This window comes from Hyaena hyaena, unplaced genomic scaffold, assembly GCF_003009895.1.
Source record: "Hyaena hyaena isolate Hyena2069 unplaced genomic scaffold, ASM300989v1 scaffold_127, whole genome shotgun sequence".
Classification (NCBI taxonomy): Eukaryota; Metazoa; Chordata; class Mammalia; order Carnivora; family Hyaenidae; genus Hyaena; species Hyaena hyaena.
Window position 1 is genome coordinate 782,946 of NW_024080758.1, and position 23,462 is coordinate 806,407.

At 38.6% G+C, this 23,462-nt stretch overlaps 1 protein-coding gene across 1 annotated transcript in view; it reads right to left on the reverse strand.

The window, feature by feature from the left end:
* The window catches only part of AKT3 (AKT serine/threonine kinase 3), a 306,791-nt gene that overhangs the window by 110,339 nt on the left and 172,990 nt on the right, over nt 1–23,462 (reverse strand). Inside the window, exons 5-6 of the mRNA XM_039237499.1 lie at nt 20,966–21,110; nt 9,395–9,526 (exon numbers count right to left, since the gene is read on the reverse strand). Coding sequence (XP_039093430.1) covers nt 9,395–9,526; nt 20,966–21,110 — 277 coding nt within the window. The remainder of the gene's footprint in view (nt 1–9,394; nt 9,527–20,965; nt 21,111–23,462) is intronic.

Below are 23,462 nucleotides of genomic sequence, written 5' to 3' on the forward strand. Positions count from 1 at the left end.
GCTCACGCACCCTTGAAGAGCCAGATAGTAAATAACTCAGGAGACGCAGCACTTGGAGAAGGGCCTGGGGGACGTGAAGATTCATTTACCAGTCTCGGGGCAGGGAACTTCTGGAGGCTTCTCCAGGAACAGAGGCGCTGCGGGCACCGTTCTCCTCCCTCCCCGAGCCTTGACAGCCGAGCTTGAGGGACCCAGCGTTAGAACTCTCCGCCTGTCTCGCCCACAGCAGCGCTCTGCGCTCTGCAGACCCGCCGCATCCGCCCCTCCACAGCGACTTCCGCCACGGACGCAGGGGAGACCACCCAGGCGCTAGTGCGAGCGGCGGGCCTTTCCGCTGGTCGCCGTTCCGCGTGCCGGCGACGGGGGGCCTGGACTCCGTGCAGACGGCCCGCCCCGCCCGCCTGTGAGACCCCACTAGCTGCGCCGGGGACCTCAACAGCCCGGGGCCCAAGTCCCGCCCAGCGCTCCCGCTGCGGGCAAGGGCAAGGCGGTCACTGCAGCCCCGCAGACGCGGACGGAAGGCGCGCACGGCTTAGCCACAATAGTAGGTGACACCCCGGGCGCACTCCAGGGCATCACAGGACCTCTTTCACATAAGGCCACTACTCTGGAAGCGGGGAGACCTGGCTGATGCCCCAACACACAGAAACACACACAAAGTCAGATACAGTGAGGAGAGGGAAGAGTACGTTCCAAATGAGAGAACAAGACAGAAATCACACAGAGATACGTAAAATGGATGTAAGCAATATGCCTGATAAAGAATTCAAAGTAGTGGCCATAAAGATATTTGCTGGGCTTGAGGAAAGGCTGGAAGATCTCAGCAAGACCCTCCAGACAGAAAACATAAAAAGAACCAGTCAGAGACTAAAACCTGAATAACTGAAATAAAAAAATACACCAAAGCCAACCAACAGCAGATTAGAAAATGCAGAAGAACAGATCAGCAATCTGGAAGATAGTAACGGAAAGCAACCAGTCGAGCTGCAAAGAAATAATAATGAAAAGTGAGAAAAGGTTAAAGGAACTCAGCAACTCCATCAAGTGTAATAGTATTCGCATTACAAGGATCCCAGAAGGAAAAGAGGGAGAAAGGGGACAGAAAACTTATTTAAAAAAATAATAGCTGAAAACTTCCCTAATCTGGTGAAGGAAACAGATACTCAGATCCAGAAAGCACAGAGAACCTCAAATAAAATCAACTCTGGGGCACCTGGGTAGCTCAGTCTGTTGGGCAGCCGACTTTGGCCTAGGTCATGATCTCACCGTTACTGAGTTCGAGCCTCGCGTCAGGCTCTGTGCTGACAGCTCAGTGCCAGGAGCTTATTTCAGATCCTGTGTCTTCCTCTCTCTCTCTCTACCTCTCCCCTGCATGCGTTTTGTCTCTCTCTTTCAAAATAAATAAGCATTAAAAAACTAAAAATAAAAAAAATAAAATCAACTCACAGAGGTCCATACCAGGACATAATGTAATTAAAGTGGCAAAAGTAATGACAAAGAGAGAATTTTAAAGTTTATTTACTTATTTTGAGAGGAAGGGTGTGGGGGAGGGGCAGAGAGAGAGAATCCCAAGCAGGATCCCCACTGTCAGCACCAAGTCCGATGTAGGGCTCAAACCCATGAACCACGAGACCATGACCTGAGCCGAAATCAAGAGTTGGACACTCAACTGACTGAGCCACCCAGGCATCCCAAACAGAATTTTAAAAGCAGCAAGAGAAAATAAAAGTTACGTATAATGGAAACTCTGTAGGGCTATCAGTTGAATTTTCAGCAGAAATGTGGCAGTCCAGAAGAGAGTGGCATGATATAGTCAAAGTGTTCAAAGGTAAAATCCTGCAAGCAAGAATACTCTACCCAGCAAGGATACCACTTAAAGTGAGAAATAAAAGAGTTTCTCAGACAAAAGTTAAAAGAGTTCATCTGTAAAAGCATTATAAGGAAAGGGAATTGAGTGGAAAGAAAATGCCATTAATCAGGATTAAGAAAATAATGAAAGGAAAAAATTTTCAGTTAAAAGCAAACATACATGGGCATGGAGGGGGGCACTTGTGGGGATGAGCACTGGGTGTTATATGGAAACCAACTTGACAATAAACTATTTGTAAAAAGAAAAAAAAAAGCAAACATACAATAAAAATAATAGATTAATCACTTATAAAGCCAATATGGAGGTAAAAACACGAGAGAATTATATCCAAAAAATCAGTCAAGGGATACACAAAATAAAAAGATGTAAACTATGACATCATATAAATAAAAAAAATGGAAGAGGGAGTAAATATTTAGTGCTTTTATGTGTTTGAACTTATGTAATAATCAACTTCATACAGACTGCTATACACATTTTATACATGAACTTAATGGTAACCACAAATCAAAACTCTACGACAGATACACAAAACATGAAGAGCAAGGAATCCAAGCATAACACTACATAAATACGTAATACTACATAACCACAAAAACAGCCAGAAAAATTTAAAAATGGCTGTAAGTATATACCAATCAATAATTACCTTAAACACAAAAGGATTAAATGCTCCAAGCAAAAGACGTAGGGTAACACTCACCTACCTATATGCCACCTACAAGAAACACACTTCAGACCTAAAGACACATACAGACTGAAAGTGAAGGAAAAAATACGCCATTCAAATGGAAGTGGGAAAAACAAAACAAAACAAAAAAAAGCAAGCTTAGCAATACTTACATCAGACAAAATAGACTTTAAAGCAAAGACTGTGGTAAGACTCAAAAATGGCACAGCATAATGATAAAGGGATGAATCTCACAAAAGGACAGCACCATTATAAATTACAGAAGTCACAACTATAAATCACATAAAGCAATTACTAACAGATACAGAGGAAGAGACTGACCATGATACAACAGAAGGGGGCTTTAACACCCCACTTACATCAATGGAAAGACCACGCAGAAAGAAAATCAACTGGAAACAGTGGCACGTTAGACCAGATGGAGCTAACAGACAAACCTAGAACATTTCAGCCCAAACAAACAGAATATACATTCTATTCCAGTGCACATGGAACATTCTCCAGGACAGATCCCATGTTAGGCCACAAAGCAAGTCTCAACAAACTTAGGAAGACTGAAATGTTGGCATGCATCTTTTCTGACCACAGTGATAAAAACGTAGAAATCAACCGCAACAAAAAGTCTGGAAACAACAGAAACAGGAGGGGGCTAAACAACCCGCTACTGAACAATGAATGGGAAAACCAAAAAGTCAAAGAGAAAATTTTTAAAAAACCATGGAGACAAATAAAAACACATGGTCCAAATTTTGGGGACACAGAAAGAGGAGTTCAAAGAGGGACACTTATATCAATTCAGGCCTACCTCAAGAAATATGAAAAACCTCAAATTAACAACCTAACTTTACAAAGAGCTAGGAAAAGAAGAACAGGCCCCAAAGCTAGTAAAAGGAATGAAATAATAATTATTAGAGCAGAAATAAATGAAATATAGACTAAAAAACAAACAATCAATCCAACAAACAAGCAAACAAGATGAAAAAAGATTGATTAGGCCAGGAGCTGGTTCTCTGAAAACATCAACAAAATTGATAAACCTTTAGCCAGACCTATCAGGGGGGAAAAAAGGACTCAAATAAATAAAATCAGAAACAAAGGAGGAGAAACAACTGCCAATACCACAGATATACAATGGATTATAAAATTATTTTATAAAAGATTATATGTCAACGGGGCACCTGGGTGGCTCAGCTGGTTGAGCATCCAACTCTTGATTTCAGCTCAGGTCATGATCCCAGGTTTGTAGGATCAAGCCCCACATAAGACTCCATGTGGAGTGTGGAGCCTACTTGGAATTCTCTCTGTCCCTCTGCCTCTCTCCCCTGTTCACACTTTCTGTCTCTTCTCTCTCGCAAACAAACAAACAAACAAAAACCTTTAAAAAATGATATGCCAGGGGCACCTGGGTGGCTTAGTCGGTTAAGCGTCGGACTTTCGCTTAGTTCATGATCTCGCGGTTCGTGGGTTCAAGCCCTGCGTCGGGGTCTGTGCTGACTGCCAGCTCGGAGCCTGGAGCCTATTTCAGAGTCTGTGTCTCCCTCTCTCTCTGACCCTCCCCTGCTCACACTGTCTCTCTCTCCTAGAAATAAATAAAAATATTTAAAAAAAAATGATATGCCAACAAATTGGAGACCTAGAACAAATGGATAAATTCCTAGAAACATAATCTTTCAACTGAATCAGAAAGAAATAGAGGATCTAAATCCGTCAATTACTATGACATTGAATCACTAACCAAAACATCCCCTCCCAACAAACAAAAGTCCAGGACCAGATAGCTTCACAGGTGAATTCTACCAAACATTTATAGAAGAATTAATACCTATTATTCTAAGCTATTCCAAAAATAGAAGAGGAAGGAAAACTTCCAAATCCATTCTATGAGGTCAGCATTACCTTGAGACTAAAATCAGATTAAGACACTAACAAAACAAAACAAACTTTACAGACCAGTACCTCTGATGAAAACAGATGCAAAAATCTGCAACAAAATATCAGCAAACCAAATTCAACAGTACATTAAAAAAAATTATTCATCATAATCAAGTGGGATTTATCCCAGGGATATTGATTCAACAGTTGCAAATCAATCAATGTGATATCTCACATTAACAAGAGAAAGGATAAAAACCTTATGATCATATCAATAGATACAGAAAAAGCATTTGTCAAAATATAACTTCCATTCACGACAGAAACTCTCAACAAAGTAGCTTTAGAGGGAACATACCTCAACATAATAAAGGCCATATATGAAAAACCACAGCTAACATCATAATGGTGAAAAACTGAGAGCCCTTCTTCTAAGATCAGAAACAAGACTAGGGTGCCTTCCTCTCTCCACTTTTAATCAACACAGTACTGGAAGTCTGGCCATAGCAATAAAACAAGAAAAAGAAATAAAAGGCATCCAGATCAGCAAGAAAGAAGTAAAACTTTCCCTATTTGCAGTGACATGGTACTATATACAGAAAACCTTAAATACTCCAAAGAAACAACAGAACTGATAAATCAATTCAGTGAAGTTGCAGGATACAAGATTAACATACAGAAATCTCTCGAATTTCTCTACACTAATAATAAAGTCATAGAAAGAGAAACTAAGAAAACAATCCCATTAACAATTACACCAAAAAGAGTACAGATGTAGTTTATGACATCAATAACTTAAAAATGTTGAGTATAGTCGCAGAGGAGTAGAGAAGCAGTTTTTGTATGTTATTGAAGTTAGGGTGGTATAAATTCAAATTGGAGTGCTATAATTTTAGGATGTTAAATGTAATCCCCATGGTAACCACACAGAAAATAGCTACAGAATATATAGAGAAGGAAATGAGAAGGGAATTAAAATGTTTCACAAAAATAAAATGAAGTATACATAAAAGAAGTCAGTAATGCAGATAATGAGGGACAAGGGAAGTATAAAGCAAACAAAATAAACAGCAAAATGACAGAACTCCCTCCTTAACAGTATTTATTTTGATGTAAATGGATTAAACCCTCCAATCAGAAGATAAGAGATGGCAGAATGGATTTAACAACAACAAAATGATCAAAACATACACTATCTACAAGAGACTTACTTTAGAGCCAAAAACACAAATATATTGAAACTGAAAGGATGGAATATTTCATACAAACATAACCAAAAGAGAGCAGGGGTGGTTTTACCATTATCAGACAAAAAAATATTTTTTAAAGGTTACAAAAGACCAAAAAAAGATATTAATAAAAGGCTCAATCCATCAAGAAATTACAATTATCAACATTTATGAACCTGATATTAAGCCCTCAAAACATATGAAGCAAAAATAGAATTGAAATGAGAAGTTGAAAGTTCTATAGTAATAACTGGATACTTCACTGCCCTACTCACAATAATGAGAGAGAACAACCAGATGAAAGGTAAGTAAGGAGAGGACTTAACAATAAACCAGCTGGACCTAACAGATACACAGAGAACATTTTACCCAACAACAGATAACATATTCTTTTCAAGTGCACATGGAAAATTCTCCAGGATACACCATATGTTAGGCCACAAATTAAGTCTCAATAGATTTAAAAAGATAGATATCATACCCAGTATCTTCTCTAACAGCAGTGGGATGAAGTGTGAAACGAAAAACAGAAGAAAATTAGAAAATTGACAAATTTGTAGAAACTAAACAGTAGATTCTTAATCAGTGGATCAAAGGAGAGATCACCAGGGAAATTAAGTGAAATGAATGAAAAGAAAAATGTAACATACCAAATTTATGGGATTCATCACAAGTAGTGCTAAGTGGGAAATTATAGCCTTAGACACTTACATTTAAAAAGAAGACAGATCTCAAATCCTCAAGCTAACTTTACAACTTAACGAGTAAAAAAAGAACGAAAGCTAAAGTTAGCAGAAGGAAGGAAATAATAAATATTAGAGATAAATAACAGAGAGAACAGAAAAAGAGAAAAATCAATGAAAGTAAAAGTTGGTTCTTTGAAAAGATCACAAAAATTGACAAACCTTCAGATATAAAAGCACAAAGAATAAAGACCTAAAGAATGAGGGGAAAAAGAAAATACTATTAGAACACCACAGTAATAATTACTGTAGACAAGATCCGCTGATGGAAGTTAAAACGAGGAGGCAAAAGTTTAAGAGAATAAGGACACTTGTATAGTGTCCCTAAGATAGTTACTAAGATCAAAGAGGAAAATGGGGATTCTACAGTGGAGAATGCTGGTAGCCGATACTCTAATCAGGGGGCCATTGTTATCATCAACAGTAATAAGGCACAAAGACACCATTCACTCCTCTATATGAGGCTCTGAGATCAGCAGATCAGGATTCATACCCCAGGTCTTGGCAGACTCTAAAACATTATCCTGGTTGATCATTTTTCTACAAGTGGACATATTTTCTATTAAGAAATGGATAAATGGATTTGTTGGTGAACACATCAAGGGTAGTACACCAATCTGGATATTCTATCGCTTGTGAAATATAACCAGTTCTGTAGAGTTAGTCAGACAAGTGTAACTAATTAGTAAGGAAAGACAGGCTCTAGGTGAGGTTAATGCACAAAAGGAAAAACAGAATGGAAACGGTATTTTTACTGATGCCTGACACACAGCAGATGTTAAGAGTGATAACAATCATAGCAAATCCTTATAACAATAATAGATTTTCATTTAATACTATTTCAATCTTGGGGCGCCTGGGTGGCTCAGTCCGTTAAGCATCCAACTTTGGCTCAGGTCATGACCTCACGGACATGGGTTTGAGCCCTACATTGGGCTCTGTGCTGCCAGCTCAGAGCCTGGAGGCTGCTTCAGATTCTGTACCTCCCTCTCTCTCTGACCCTCCCCTGCTCACGCTGTCTCTGTCTCTCTCTCAGAAATAAATAAAAACATTTAAAAAATTTCTTTAAATACTATTTCAATCTTAATTTTATTTACAGCAAATGCTATTACATTTACTCATTTAATCCTGACAACAACTCCATGAGACAGGCATTGCTACTTTCCCCATTCTGCAGATGAGGAAACAAAGGAAACAAGTTGAGCAATTTGTCTGGGCTCGTTTAGCAAGTGGGGAGCCTACTACACGGTGCTGCCTCCGGGAAGACACTATGCGGATTATCTGAATCCTCATTATTCCTGCCCAGAAATTTCTGTTTTCTTTTAACAAGTGGAATTTTACAAATGAAAATCCCAATGCTCTGTTGGGCTACTCAACACGTACTCAGCACGCATGGCCTCCACGTGGCGACACTCGGTGGTTTCTCTTCCCCGATTCAGGGTCATAAGTGAATACACTCTCCCAAAACATTACGAATGCCTCTAAGGGAGCAGTACTCCCCCCGACTCCGTGTGTTGAAGGTCATTAGGTGGTAAATACAAAGCTGGAGGTGAAGCCAGGCCTGTAGGACTCCCAGGTCAGTGTTCTTTCCAATACCAGACACAGACTTACGTAAGAGTTGAAATTAAAACAGACGTACAGACCCGGGGGAGCCCAGCTTCACAACGTGTGTGGAGCAGCACGCTCCAGATGAGGAAACGACAACGTGGGCTGGAAGTGTGCGGGTCCACTTATACACAGATTGTTTTCAACAAATGCAGGACAGTCCTGTGAATGTATTTTCTGCTCCTTAATGATTTTCTTAATAACGTTTTCTTTACTCTAGCTTACTCCATTGTAAGAATACAGTATATAAGACACATGACATATAAAACATGTGTTAGTGGACAGTTCATGATACCTCGAAGGCTTTCAGTCAACTGTACACTGTTAGTAAATCTGGGGGCAGTCAAAAGTTACACGCAGATTTCTGAGTGAGCAGGGAGTCACCTTTAACCTCCATCTTGTTCAAGGGTATCAATGGTGGTTGCAAATAATGGAAAGTTAAAGTCTATAAAGTATAATAATAATATTATGTATCATTTGTTGAATTAAGCAAACCGTAAAGCATGAATCGATCTGTAAAGTACACCAAATCTGTCTATTGAGGGAACAAGGATTCAGTTCAGAACTCTTTTTTAAAAAAAAAATTTTTTTTAATGTTTACTTATTTTTGAAAGAGACAGAATGTGAGCATGGAAGGGGCAGAGAGAGAGAGGGAGACAGAGAACTCAAAGTGGGCTCCAGGCTCTGCACTGTCAGCACAAACCCCAAAGAGGCGGTCGAACTCACGAACCGTGAGATCATGACCTGAGCTGAAGTCAGATGCTTAACTGACTGAGCCACCCAGGCGCCCCTGAATTCAGAACTCTTGACTGAGAACTAGCATCATTAACATGCTAGTTTTCTGTATGTGTCAAAGCTGGATGAATTTACAGAGATGGGGGTTAAGGCTTCCTGAAAGAATTTCAAAGACTACTATTTCTTTTAGTTTCATGATTCCTATATTTTCAAATCTAGTAAAGACGCTCTTCCGTTCATTGTTATATAAGCTGTATCATGTATGGGTACAAATCATCTGTGCTATCCTAATCACTTTTTTATTTAAAAATTAAAAATTCAGAATGTTGGGAAAAAATATTAAAAGCAACACTAAGTATATAGGTCACAAATAGAGAGTAAAACATTCCCCCAAACACACATAAATATTTCTATCTCCTCAAGGAAATAAAATACCTTCAGTATACAACTTTCCAATAGTATTATAAACTTTTGAAAATGTTAACGTTATAAATAAATATTGATATACAGATACTACTGTAGCAGTAACCTACAATCTACATTTTGGTTATTTAATGGAATTTGTACATTGCAGTCATGTGTATGCATGAACACACACGTGTGCATACTATAAGCAAATATTTAGTAATCAACTCTATTAATCAATTACCTTTGCAATAATAACTTCTTTCTTCAAAATCTTCATAGCATAGTATTTCCCACTTGCCTTCTCTCGAACCAAAATAACTTTTCCAAAAGTGCCTTTACCTAGTAGTTTCAAATAGTCAAAATCATTCATTGTCTGAAAAATATAAATTAAAAAAACATAATATGAAATATTTGATGCAATTTATTTATAAACATATAAGTATATGTTTGCAGCATCTACTCAAAAGTAAATTTCACCAATTTCTAAGCACACTTAAATGAATAAGAATCAGACTGGCAACAGCTGCCTCACCAGCAATCATGGATGCTGGAAATAATTTAAGCAATTCTCAGATACTGAAGGCAAGGATTTTGAACCTCAAAGTCCTCAGCTAGTCAAACTATCAGTCAAATGTAGGAGTAAAGGAAAAAGAGAATTATTTTCATTCACTTTTAAGGACTCAAGGTTTTTTTTTTCTCTTTTTACTGAAGTATAATTAACAGAGTGTTTTATTAGCTTCAGGTGTACAACATAATGATTCAACAATTCTATACACTTCTCAGTGTTCATCAAGGTAAGTGTACTCTTAATCCCCTTTATCTATTTCATCCATCCTTCCTACCTGCCTTCTCTCTGGCAACCACCAATTTGTTATCTGTATTTAAGAGTCTGGGTTTTTTGTCTCTTGTTTATTCATTTGCTTTGTTTCTTAAATTCTACATATAAGTGAATTCATATGGTATTTGTCTTTTCTGACACTTCATTTAGCATACTACCCTAGATCCAGCCATGATGTCACAAATGGCAAGGTTTCGTTATTTTTTTATGGCTGAGTAATATTCCATCATGTACATATACCACATCTTATCCATTTGTCTACCAATGGACACTTGGGCTCCTTGAATATCTTGGCTATTGTAAAAAACGCTGCAATGAACATAGGGGTACATATATCTTTTCAAATTAGTGTTTTTGTATTCTTTGCGTAAATACCCAGTCATGGAATTATTGGATCCTATAATAATTCTATTTTTAATTTTTTGAGGAACTTCCACACTGTTTTCTAAGGACTCAGGTTTTTAAGGATTTGGTAGTGCCACTATCCCCCAAACGACATGATCATCAAAAACACCCCCTCAGATACATCTAAGGAAGCAGTCCTGTTCAGGGAAGCTATTTGAGAATGCACTCTAGCAAATAAGGATGGAATCCTAGAAAGTGAAAGATATGTGTGTAAGAAATGTTGAAAATAACCTGGAGCAAAAGGAGAAGAAATCTAAGGATTTAGATGTGGGCAGTACACATCTGAGAATGCAAGTCGAGCAGTCAGAGCAGAAAGGAGGGAAGTCTAAGAATGCCTTTAATTGATCTGCCCATGTGCAGTTTCATTTCTCATTCCTAAGGCAGGTGATCCCAGGATTTTGCCAAGCTGACCTGCTACTTGCTCTTTACAGCCACCCGCATACATGCTTTCCTGTTCTATGAACATTCTTCCACAAGCTTCCTGAATTTTGATGCTGCTTGTGCACTAATGCATTTCCCCCACCCAGCTTTTTGTTTGTATGGACTTGCCTCTTTTTAAAAATGCCTTTACTGGGGTGCCTGGGTGGCTCAGTCCGACTTCGGCTCAGGTCACGATCTCACGATCTGTGGGTTCAAGCACCGCGTCAGGCTCTGTGCTGACAGCTCAGAGCCTGGAACCTGCTTCAGATTCTGGGTCTCTCTCTCTCTCTCTCTGCCCCTCCCCGGCTCACTTTCTGACTCTGTCTCTCAAAATAAAGACATAAAAATTTTTTTTCAAAATGCCTTTACTACCATTTTAATGAGCTTTTAAATGGAAGGGGAGATAACTGGGTACGCTCAGTTTATCATCTTAAATTTCAATTCAGTTCAGAGGGCTTTATGAATAACAAGTTCAGAATCTGGGTTTTATCCTACAGATGATCACAAGTTATTAAAAAATTTTGTGCCATTTTATAATTGTATTTTCTCTTATTTACTACCCATCTGAAGTAACTGTCAAGAATGTCTCAAATCAATGATCTCAGCTTCCACATTAAGAAACTGAACAAAAGTGGGGCACCTGGGTGCCTCAGTCAGTTGGTTAAGTGTCCGACTTCGGCTCAAGTCATAATCTCACAGTTCGTGGGTTCGAGCCCCGCATCAGGCTCTGTGCTGACAACCAACTCAGAGCCTGGAGCCTGTTTCAGATTCTGTATCTCCCTCTCTCTCTGACCCTCCCCTCCTCATGCTCTCTCTCTCTCTCTCTCTCTCAGAAATAAATAAAACATTAAAATAATTTTTTAATTAAATGGGGATGAGCACTGGGTGTTATGTGGAAACTAATTTGACAATAAACTATTTGTAAAAAAAAAAAAAAACACATGAAACAGAAAAAAAAACTGATCAAGAGCAAATTAAACTCAAGAGAAACAGAAAAAAAGAAATAAAGATCACAACAGAAATCAATTAAACATTTTTTTTTAAAAAGTAGAGAATCTCAGTGAAACCAAAAGCTGGTTCTTTAAATTGAATCAGTGATCAAAAATCTCCCAACAAATAAGAGCCCTGGACCTGATGGCTTCCCTGGGGAATTCTACCAGACATTTAAAACAATTAATCCCAATTCTTCTCAAGCTATTCCAAAAAAATAGAAATCGAAGGAAAACTCCCGGACTCATTTTATGAAGCCAGCATCACTCTGATTCCCAAGCCAGACAGAGATCCAGCAAAAAAAGAGAACTACAGGCCAATATCCTTGATGAATACAGATGCAAAAATCCTCAACAAGATCCTTGCAAATCGAATCCAGCAGCATATAAAAAGAATCATCCACCAAGATCAAGTGGGATTCATTCCTGGGTTACAGGGCTGGTTCAACATTCGCAAATCAATCAATGTGATACATCATATCAATAAAAGAAAAGATAAAAACCATATGATCCTGTCAATAGATGCAGAAAAAGCATTTGACAAAATACAGCATCCCTTCTTAATAAAGACTCTAGAGAAAGTTGGGATAGAAGGAACCTACTTAAACATCATCAAAGCCATCTATGAGAAGCCTTCAGCTAACATCATCCTCAACGGGGAAAAACTGAGAGCTTTCCCCCTGAGATCAGGAACACGACAGGGATGTCCACTCTCACCACTGTTGTTTAACATAGTGCTGGAAGTCCTAGCATCAGCCATCAGACAACAAAAGGAAATCAAAGGCATCAGAATTGGCAAAGAGGAAGTCAAACTTTCACTCTTCGCAGATGACATGATACTCTACATCGAAAACCCGACAGACTCCACCAGAAGCCTACTAGAACTGATCCAAGAATTCAGCCAAGTTGCAGGGTACAAAATCAACGTACAGAAATCGGTTGCATTTTTATACACCAACAATGAAGCAACAGAAAGAGAAATCAAGAAACTGATCCCATTCACAATTGCACAAAAAACCATAAAATACCTCGGAATAAACCTAACCAAGGATACAAGAGATCTGTATGATGAAAACTATAGAAAACTTATGAAGGAAATTGAAGAAGACACAAAGAAATGGAAAAACATTCCATGCTCATGGATAGGAAGAATAAATATAGTTAAGATGTCATTACTACCTAAAGCACTCTACACATTCAATGCAATTCCAATCAAAATTGCACCAGCATACTTCTCAAAACTAGAACAAACTATCCAAAAATTTGTATGGAACCACAAAAGACCCCGAATAGCCAAAGTAATACTGAAAAATAAAACCAAAACGGGAGGTATCACCATCCCAGACTTCAGCCTCTACTACAAAGCTGTCATCCTCAAGACAGTATGGTATTGGCACAAAAACAGACACATAGACCAATGGAACAGAATTGAGAACTCAGAAGTGGACCCAAAAGTATACAGCCAACTGATCTTTGACAAAGCAGGAAAGAATATCCAATGGAAAAAAGACAGCCTTTTTAACAGATGGTGTTGGGAGAACTGGACAGCAACATGCAGAAGAATGAAACTAGATCATTTTCTCACACCATGCACAAAAATCAACTCAAAATGGATAAAGGACCTGAACGTGAGACAGGAAACTATCAACACCCTAGAGGAGAAAGCAGGAAACAACCTCCTTGACCTCCACCGCAGCAACTTCTTACTTGACACATCCCCAAAAGCAAGGGAATCAAGAGCAAAAATAAACTGTTGGGACCTCATCAAGATTAAAAGCTTCTGCACAGCCAAGGAAACAACCCAGAAAATTAATAGGCAACCAACGGAATGGGAAAAGATAGTTGCAAATGACATATCAGATAAAGGGTTAATATCCAGAATCTATAAGGAACTCACCAAACTACACGCCCGAAAAACAAACAACCCAGTGAAGAAATGGGCAGAAGACATGAACAGACACTTCTCCAAAGAGGACATCCAGATGGCCAACAGACACATGAAACGATGCTCAGCATCCCTCCTCATCAGGGAAATACAAATCAAAACCACACTGAGATACCACCTCACGCCAGTCAGAGTGGCTAAAATGAGCAAATCAGAGAACTCTAGATGCTGGCGAGGATGTGGAGAAACGGGCACCCTCCTACACTGTTGGTGGGAATGTAAACTGGTACAGCCCCTCTGGAAAACAGTGTGGAGGTTCCTCAGGAAACTAACAATAGAACTCCCTTATGACCCAGCAATAGCACTGCTAGGAATTTACCCAAGGGATACAGAAATGCTGAGGCATAGGAGCACATGTACCCCAATGTTCATAGCAGCACTCTCCACAATAGCTAAAACATGGAAAGAGCCTAAGTGTCCATCAACAGATGAATGGATCAAGAAGATGTGGTTTATCTATACCATGGAATACTACATGGCAATGAGAAACAATGAAATCTGGCCATGTGTAGCAACATGGATGGACCTTGAGGGTGTTATGCTGAGCGAAATAAGTCAGGCAGAGAAGGACAAATATCATATGTTTGCACGTATAGGAGGATTAGGAGGAACTTGACGGAGGAACAAGGGGGAGAAGAAGGGCGGAAATGGTGGGGGAAAGGGAGAGAGGCAAACCATGAGAGACTCTTGAATGCTGACAAAAACTGAGGACTGATGGATGTGGGGGGGAGGAGGGATGGGCATGGAGGAGGGCACTTGTGGGGATGAGCACTGGGTGTTATGTGGCAACTAATTTGACAATAAACTATTTGTAAAAAAAAAAAAAAAAAAAAAAAGCTGGTTCTTTAAGAAGATCAATCAAATTGATAAACCTCTAGCCAGACTGGTCTGGAAAATAAGGACAGAAGACATAAATTACCAATGTCAGGAATGAGAGAGAGCTGACATCACTACAGATTCTATGATACTAAACAGAGCACATGGGAAAATTGTAAACAGCTGTAAGCCGATAAAATTGACTATATACATGAAATGAAAAAATTTCATGAAAGCCTCAAACTCCTGAAGCCCGCTCAAGAAACAGATACCTTGATAGCCCGATGTTTACTAAGGAAATTGAATTTGTGGTCAAAACCCTCTTAAGAAAGAAAACTCTAGGGCCAGATGGTTTTACTGCTGAATTTTATAAACATTTAAGGAAGAAATGATACCAATTTTATGTACACTCCTACGGAAGAAAGTTGAAAAAAAAAAAAAGAGGATACTTCCCAATTCGTTCCATAAGGCCATCATTACCCTGATTATCAGAACCAGACAAAAACATTACAAGAAAACTACAAACCAATATTCCTCATGTACATAATATGTAAAAAAATTCTAAAAGTTTTAGAAACAAATGCTATGTTCACTTTTAACTTTATCTGCTATCTATAATTTTGAAAAATTTTCCAAACATCAAATTGTAATGTCTTAACCATTCAAAAATATCTTTAGTTCAAGGGGTGCCTGGATGGCTCAGTTGGTTAAGTGTCCAACTCTTAATTTGGCTCAGGTCATGATCTCATGGTTTGTGAGATCAAGCCCTACATCAGGCTGTGATCTGACAGCACCAAGCTTGCCTAGGATTCTCTTTCTCTTTCTGCCCCTCCCCTGCTCTCTCTCCCTCTCTCGAAAAAAAAAAAAAAAAAATCACTAGTTCAAAAAAAAGTAGCAAAATGTATCAAGGAAAATACATAGTACATTTATTAATTCAACTAAAAATCAAACATGTGGCACTAACTATACAGAATATAGTTAACAAACTTCGTGTCATTTGAACAAATTGTGTTTTCATTAATAGATTTTTACGAATCAAGGAATACTATATAACCACAAAGCCGTCCATGCTACGTAGTCTCCAACGGTGTCACCACGAGTCCCCTGGCTCCCCATTTGCACATTCTTCTCCTGGAGAGGCAGCCTCTATGTTCCCTCTCCCTGGGCCAGCCTTGTGTCGTGCTCTGCACACAGAATATGACCAAAGTGACACCATGCCTGTTCCAGGTCCAGCCTGTAAATCTGGTAGCTTGTGTTTTCACCTCCTGGAAAAGTCTTAATTGAAAGCCAGCTTTCATGCCATAAGGAAGACCAGGCCATCCTTCTGGGGAGAGGGGCCACGGAGAAAGAACCTGGATGACCATGGACATCCATGGAGGAACCTGGACACCACGTGCTAAGAGATCATAAGGAGGAGAACCGAGTATCCAGAAATGGGAGGAAGCCTTTCGTGGGTTTTCCAGCCCAGCTGACGTGCTAACTGAATGCAACTGCTTGGGAGACCCACGGAGGCCCCACAGAACTGCCCACACAAGCCGCAAAATCAAGAGAAACAGGCTGAAATATATGGTTATTGTTTTAGCATTAAACTTGGGCAGTTTAATTCCATGGCAATAAGGAGCTGAGAGACGTTATTCTCATAACTAGGCTAGAATGTTATTTTTTGCTCAAAGCTTCATTTGAGCAGTACCCTCCTCAATTTTGAGCTAAATGCCCTGAAAAATCATACTTGCTGCATCCTATTATTAAATATCACATAAATGGAAACTGAATTCGTAGGGATAAAAGTCAGAAAAGAATCTGTAAATTGCCTTGTGACATTTCCAGATGAAAAGCACTATGTAATTATAATATATTATAGTATATAATATATAATATATTCCTTAAGATTGCAATTCTTAGAGGAAAGGAGGTTCAAAGAAAAGTATAATACTTCTATCTTTGTATTTCACAATTTGACTGCCAACCTTAAAAAAAGAGAACCTGCACGGAAATTAATATTAGTAAAGCATTCTATGGGAGAAAATCAGAAACAGTTCGTATATATTTTGACAAAACTTCAGAAAATTTAAAAAGTATCTTTGATACCAAACGTTCACGTTCAGCATGGTACACACAGTAATTATCTGGTCTTTACAAGTGAAATGTAACCTATCACAAATGTTTTCCTCTTTTAGATGGTGTGAAGGGACAAAACTTCAGTAAGATGTTAATAAAACATGAGAGCATGGATATCCTGCAGAAGAATTAATCCTCTAAAACCCAATCCCCCAAATTTATTGAGTAAATATTTTACATAGTTACACTCTTTTCTTCACGTTAATATGGCCGTTTTAGGTTAAGAGACGCCCGGGCATACATAACAAATGCTTAATAAGTGTATTCAAATACACACTAGAAGATAATAGAAAGACCAATTGTAGCATCCCAAACTTAGGTTAAAGAATATGCATATATAACTGAAGATGAATACCAGAAATGGCTCAGAAGAGAATACAGATGTTTTAACGCATTTGGTCCAGGAGGATCAATCCCACGTTGGTAATGTTAAGAGCTAAACCAAACAAAGCCCCATGGGGCACTAAGCAAAAAAGGGGGTTCTCAAGAAATCTACCTCTTTGCCTAGCCAACCTCTCCCACTGCTGAGGCTACCGTTCCCTCTCGGGACAGGCGGGGAGGGATCGTGATTTCTGCAGGTCACAACGAAACTGCTTTTCTTCACTCTTCCTCTGCCTGCCCGCCAGTGCTCTGAGTTAGTGTCGCTAGGCATTAGGTGACACAATTCCAAGAACTGGGGCCAGACTTCAGGGGAAGGTACAACATATTGCTTATACTTTCTACCAAGTCAGGAGATGGTACGTAGCCGTTTCTCAGAGGGGCCTACATTGGTCACTTAAAAATTAAGCCGAACACGGGGCGCCTGGGTGGCTCAGTTGGTTAAGCTTCAACTCTTGGTTTCTGCTCAGGTCATGATCTCACGGTTTTGTGAGTTCGAGTCCAACATCAGGCTCTGCGCTGGCGGCCTGGAGCCTGGATAGGATTCTCTCTCTCCTTCTCTCCCTGCCCCGATCCGGCTCACGCTCTATCTGTCTCTAAATAAATAAACGTTAAAAATAATTTAAGCAGAACTCTGACTCTCATTGGCCTTTTATGCTGGGCCCCTCCACATACCTGATGGGGTATAGGGAGTGGCCGCTTGGCAGACCAAGATTAGACACTTCTGAGTCCTCTAATCAAATTCCTTTGAAAGATCATCTTTTCGTTTGACACAGAACTGCCCACTAATCTTATGAGGCATCTGCTTCTTTTCCACCACCCAGCATCTTTACCTAAAGGAGTCTTCGCCCCACGCGGCAGGTTTGGGGTAATACCCTGCCGCTAAGAGAAGTGACCATCTGGCTGGCTGAGACAAGAGGAAACAGCTGCGACCATTCTCAGCGGAGCTACCACAGTCAGTAGCTACTCTCTTCATCCTGTCGCTCGTTTTTCAAAAAGCTAATGATGGAGAAAATGCACACTGTAAATTATGAGAAAGGCATTCTTATTTCAGAATATCTGTGTTTACAGTTTGGAATTAAAAATAATCTGAACTTCTACCACTCTTTTTATGATACCCGAGTCACAGAAAGGATGTAGTTTTAGGGAACTAGGGAAGTGATAGTACTATTTGACTCTCTTGAACCAACTGGTTAGAACCATCACAGAATAGTGTCACTTAAAAGAGTTTCGTACTACTTAAGATGAAATGAGATAAAAAAAAGAACAATGGGATCAGATACGGTCAAATAAGCCAACGGATCCCCCCATTTTCAAAATACTTTTGACCGTATCAATTTTTAATTTTGGAGACTCAGTTTCAGTGAGAGATTTCTTAGAGAATCTGCTTTAAAACCTCACTTTCGGGGCACGTGGGTGGCTTTGTTGATTAAGTATCCAACTTCAGCTCAGATCATGAACTCATGGTTCATGGCTTTGAGCCCCATGTCAGGCTCTGTGCGGACAGGTCAGAGCCTGGAGCCTGCTTGGGACTCTGTGTCTCCCTCTCTCTCTGCCGCTCCCCAGCTTGTGCTCTGTCTCTCTCTCAAAAATAAACAAACATTAAAAAACGTTTTGAAAACCTCACTTCAACCACTATTCTGTAATCTTAAAATTCTACCCATTTTCCCAAGAGTTGGCCATATAAATGAAATTAACTAATACCGAAACACTGAGTAAATGCAACAGCTTGACACAATTATTTTCAGAAACTGACTACAATCGTAAGAGAAAATATCTGTCTAATTTTGTTCTCTAATATGTTTTGGTCATGTAATGAGTATAATAATTTATAGTGATTATAAAGGCTCAAGATATATCAATCAATAATAAATAAGTGGCATACTGAAGTTATACAGTGTATAATTAAGTCTTTACATGCTTGAACAAAAGATATCTATCTGAATGTCAGATGAATCACTAAAATGGGATAATAATGGTACCTAACTCATACGATATTTGTGAGGATTAAAGGAGATAATACATAGAAAAGTACTTCTGAGAGCATAGCATGAAATAAACTTCTAATAAACATTTACAAGTGATAGTTGGTGAAGGTGATGAAATCTAAGTTAATCCGCACTGGTTAAGTGCAAAATGAGAAAACTGCATTGTGCTTTTTATGATGATTTATAAACAGTCTTAATGAAAAAATACATAAAATCTTCCATGTTCTTCCATTTTTCCATCTTTGAAAGCATTGGCTGTCTCCATTCAAAATTCTGCTGGTAAGTTTCCATATTCACTTCCAAATTCTCTCACCCATCAGTAACAGTATTGCTTGTTAGGGTGTTATAAACTCCCCACTTTCATCCCGGAACTGCCCCAACGGGTAGCTTCTTAGAAATACAGGTTATGAAGCAGAGTTTCAGCGATTCCAAAGACCTAGAGCATAGCTGGTATCATCTGCGGTAGTTTGTAACTCTAAGGATGAGATTAACTGGGATCTGATTTTAAATTTATGAGTGTAGTCAAATTTTACATTCATCGCGTAGACATGCACATAAACATGCCAAAGCAGCTTTCTTTTCTCGGAGTAGGTGAGGAAAACTAGATCGTGGGGTTTTTTTGTTTTTGTTTTTTGCAACACCTGAAGAACAAGGCAGGTGTTAAGGTGATAAAAGAAAAGAGGGATTCGTTTCAACTAACAAACAGAGGATAAGTCTTCAATGAAGACACAACTTTTAGCCAAGATCAAGCATAGGATATTATTATAATTCGAACAGAAGTTTCAGGGGCACCTGGTGGCTTGGTGGGTTAAGTTTCTGATTCTTGATTTTGGCTCAGGTCATCTTCTCACAGTTCGTGGGATCGAGCCCCGTGGCAGCACGGAGCCTGCTTGGGATTCTCTCTCTCTCCCTCTCTCTCTGCCCTCCCCTGCTTGCACTCTCTCGCTCAAAATCAATACAATAAACTTAAAAAACAAACAAACAAACAAATTTCAGAAAAGGAGAGAGTAATTAATGAGCTGTAGGTTGTGATGGTGTAACTTCATCAAGTTCATACGTGTAGCAAGTGGGAAGAGGAGGATCTGAACTCAAGAAGCCTAACTCCAAAGAGTTCTTAATCATTATGCTAATAGCAAATTCCATGGGTAATTACCTTAAAAATTAGTGTTTTCCTACATGGAGATTAAATTTATAATTTATTATAACAAATATATTCTAACAGGATAAATGGCATGTTCATGGACTTTGAACACAGAGACCTTCAGATTAATCTTAAAATAGCATTTTCACACAAGGAAGCTGCTTTTTAATTTTCTGTAGCAATGAAAAATGTAATTTATAATTCCCATCAATCTATGAATTGGCATTTATTAATCTGGAGCACTCAGGGAAGTAAAGTCTGTTTCCCTCATTGGCTCAGGAGCAGCCATTAAAATAAGAAGCTATTATTTCCAAGACTCTTCGCGCGTTCCTGCTGATAGGCTGGGGCTCCAGGTAGTAAGCACACTACAATCATTTCTGCTTCTGCCCTCAGGGCATACAAAAGAAATACCGCATGGAACAGGACCCAATCATTAGGGAAAATATTATTGCCAAGTTCTAAAATGGTATTAAAAACAGTAAGAGAAAAATGCGAATTATAAATTAGCATGAGGACACTTCAGTGAACAACTACCTGGGAAGTTCTGTTAGCAGTCAGTGCGAAGTGCTGAACCACGAAAACAAGGTGACGTTTAAATTACTTGGTTTTAAACAATGACAGGTAGTTCAGATATACCTGGATAAACACCACCCCCACCCATATATTTGGAGAACCTAAGATTACTGGCCAACACTTTTTTCAATTTTTCGTGTGTTTCCTTCCATACATGTAAAAGTGCCGTGCTGAGGAGGGGAATAAGTTACTATTTTCTACCTTTCTTTTATGATGGGTTGTGGAAGCGTCCATCTCTTCCTCCCCTATATTATCAATTTGTGAAGTTGGACTACAGTTCATTCTCTCCTCTTCTTGTCTCTGAAGTCTGTCTGCTACAGCCTGAATAGCTTCTGTCCACTCTTCCCTATAAAAACAAGTACAATTTCCCATTAAAAAAGAAGGGTAAATGAATCAAATATGTCCCTTTTGTAAAATATGACATCAACACAAATAAAGTCTATTCTGGGATAATACACGCATATACACAGAGATAGGTCTTCCCACCCTTACTCAAAGGTGAGATGAATCCCCAAAGCACTTAACATTACTGACCTTAGGGTTGTAAGAGCATTTATTTAAGTGTGGATTAAAGAAAAAAAGGAAAGAATTATAAGAAAATTCAGTTAAAAGTCCCTAAAACTACAATTTTATTGCCTAGAAATATAAGGTAAAATTGACCCCTAAAAGCTTGCTGCACCTTGAAAAACGTTTTTGTCTAGTCATTGTTAAGTTCGTCATTGAAATAGTCAAGGTCTATACTGTAGTCTAATAGAAGTTCCAAGGGGCGCCCGAGTGGCTTAGTCGGTTAAGCGTCCGACTTTCGCTTAGGTCATGATCTCACGGTTCGTGGGTTCGAGCCCCGCGTCGGGCTCTGTGCTGACTGACAGCTCAGAGCCTGGAGCCTGTTTCAGTCTGTGACTCCATCTCTCTCTGACCCTCCCCTGCTCACGCTGTCTCTCTCTCTCTCTCTTAGAAATAAATAAAACATTTAAAAAAAAAAAAAAAAAAAAAAAGTTCTAAGAAAAGGTTTTCAAAGCCAAGCCTTCAACTGTTCCCAAATCACAGATAAGTTAAAAAAAAAGCCATAGTTCATAGGTAAGAGTAAGTCACAGGGGCTCCAATTGATAGTTGTTATCAGATCAAGAATCATGTCTTTCCATGTAAGTTTTTAAAACAGTGTGTCAATTTCTTAAAACAAAGTCTGTTAGAATTTTGAGTGGAATTGTGTTAAATCTATGGATCAATAGGGGGGAAATTACTACCTCAAAAAATCAAATTTTCCAATCCATAAGCATGGTATAGTTCTACGTTTATTTAGGTCTTTAAATTCCCAATGCAATCTGTGAGTTTCTGTGAAAAGGTCTTGCATATCTTAAATTGAATTCATTCTAAAGTATTCTATTTTAAAAAATATTTAGTTTTCATTGAAATATATTTGACATACAGTATTAATTTTAAGTGTACAATATAGCTATTCAACACTTACACTATGAAATGCTCACCACCTAAGTAGAATTACCATCTGTTACCATACAAAGTTATTACACTGCTCCTGACTATATCTGCTATTCGATATTTTACTTCCCCATGACTTACTTAATTTATACCCAGAAGTTTGTATTTCTTAACCTCCTTCACCTATTTTGACCATCATTCCATCCCTTTCCCTTCTGGCAACTACCAGTTTGTTTTCTGTATTTATTTATGAGTCTGTTTGTGGTTTTATTTATTCATTTGTTTTGGTACTTGCCTTTCGCTGTATGACTTATTTCACTTAGCAAAATACCCTCTACATCATTCATGTCACAAGATTTCATTCATTTTTATGGATGAATATAAATGTATCACTTCTTCATCCATTCATCTATGGATGGACACTCACATTGCTTCCATACCTTGGTTACTGTAAATGCTGCAATAAACATGGGATACATAGGTATATACATATAAAATATATGTATCTTATTGAATTAGTGTTTTCATTTTCCTTGGGAATACCCAGAAGTGGAATTACTGTATCACATGGTATTTCTATTTTTAATTTTTATAGGAAACTTCATACTATTTTCCATTGTGACTGTACTGCATTACATTCCCACCAGCAGTGCATGAGCGTTCCCTTTTCTCCACATCTTCACCAACACCTGTTATTTCTTCTGATACTAACCACCTGACAGGTCTGAGGTGTTATCTCACTGTGGTTTTAATTTGCATTTCCCTGATGATGAGTGATATTTAGCATCAATTCATGTATCTGTTGGCCATCTGTATGTCTGCTTTGGAAAAATGTCTATTTAAGCCCTCTGCCCAATTTTTAATCGGATTATTCTGGACTTTTTCAGCTTTGATTTATGTGAGTACTTTATGTATCTTGGATGTTAACCCTTTATCAGATATCTCATTTGTAAATATCTTCTCTGATCCAGTAGGTTGCCTTTTAATTTTGTGACTATTTCCTTTACAAAAGCACATAAGTTTGATGTAGTTCCAATAGTTTATTTTTAATTTTGCTGCCCTTGCCTTAGAAAACAGATTAAAACCACACTGCTAGAACCACTGTCCAGAAGTGTACTTACTACTCATCTTTTCTTTCAGGGGCTTTATAATTACAGTTCTTTAATTAGGTATTTATTCCAGTTTTTTTTTTTTGTATATGATGTAAAAAAAAGAAGTGGTCCAGTTTCCTTCTTTTGCGTGTAGCTTTCCTGCTTTGCCA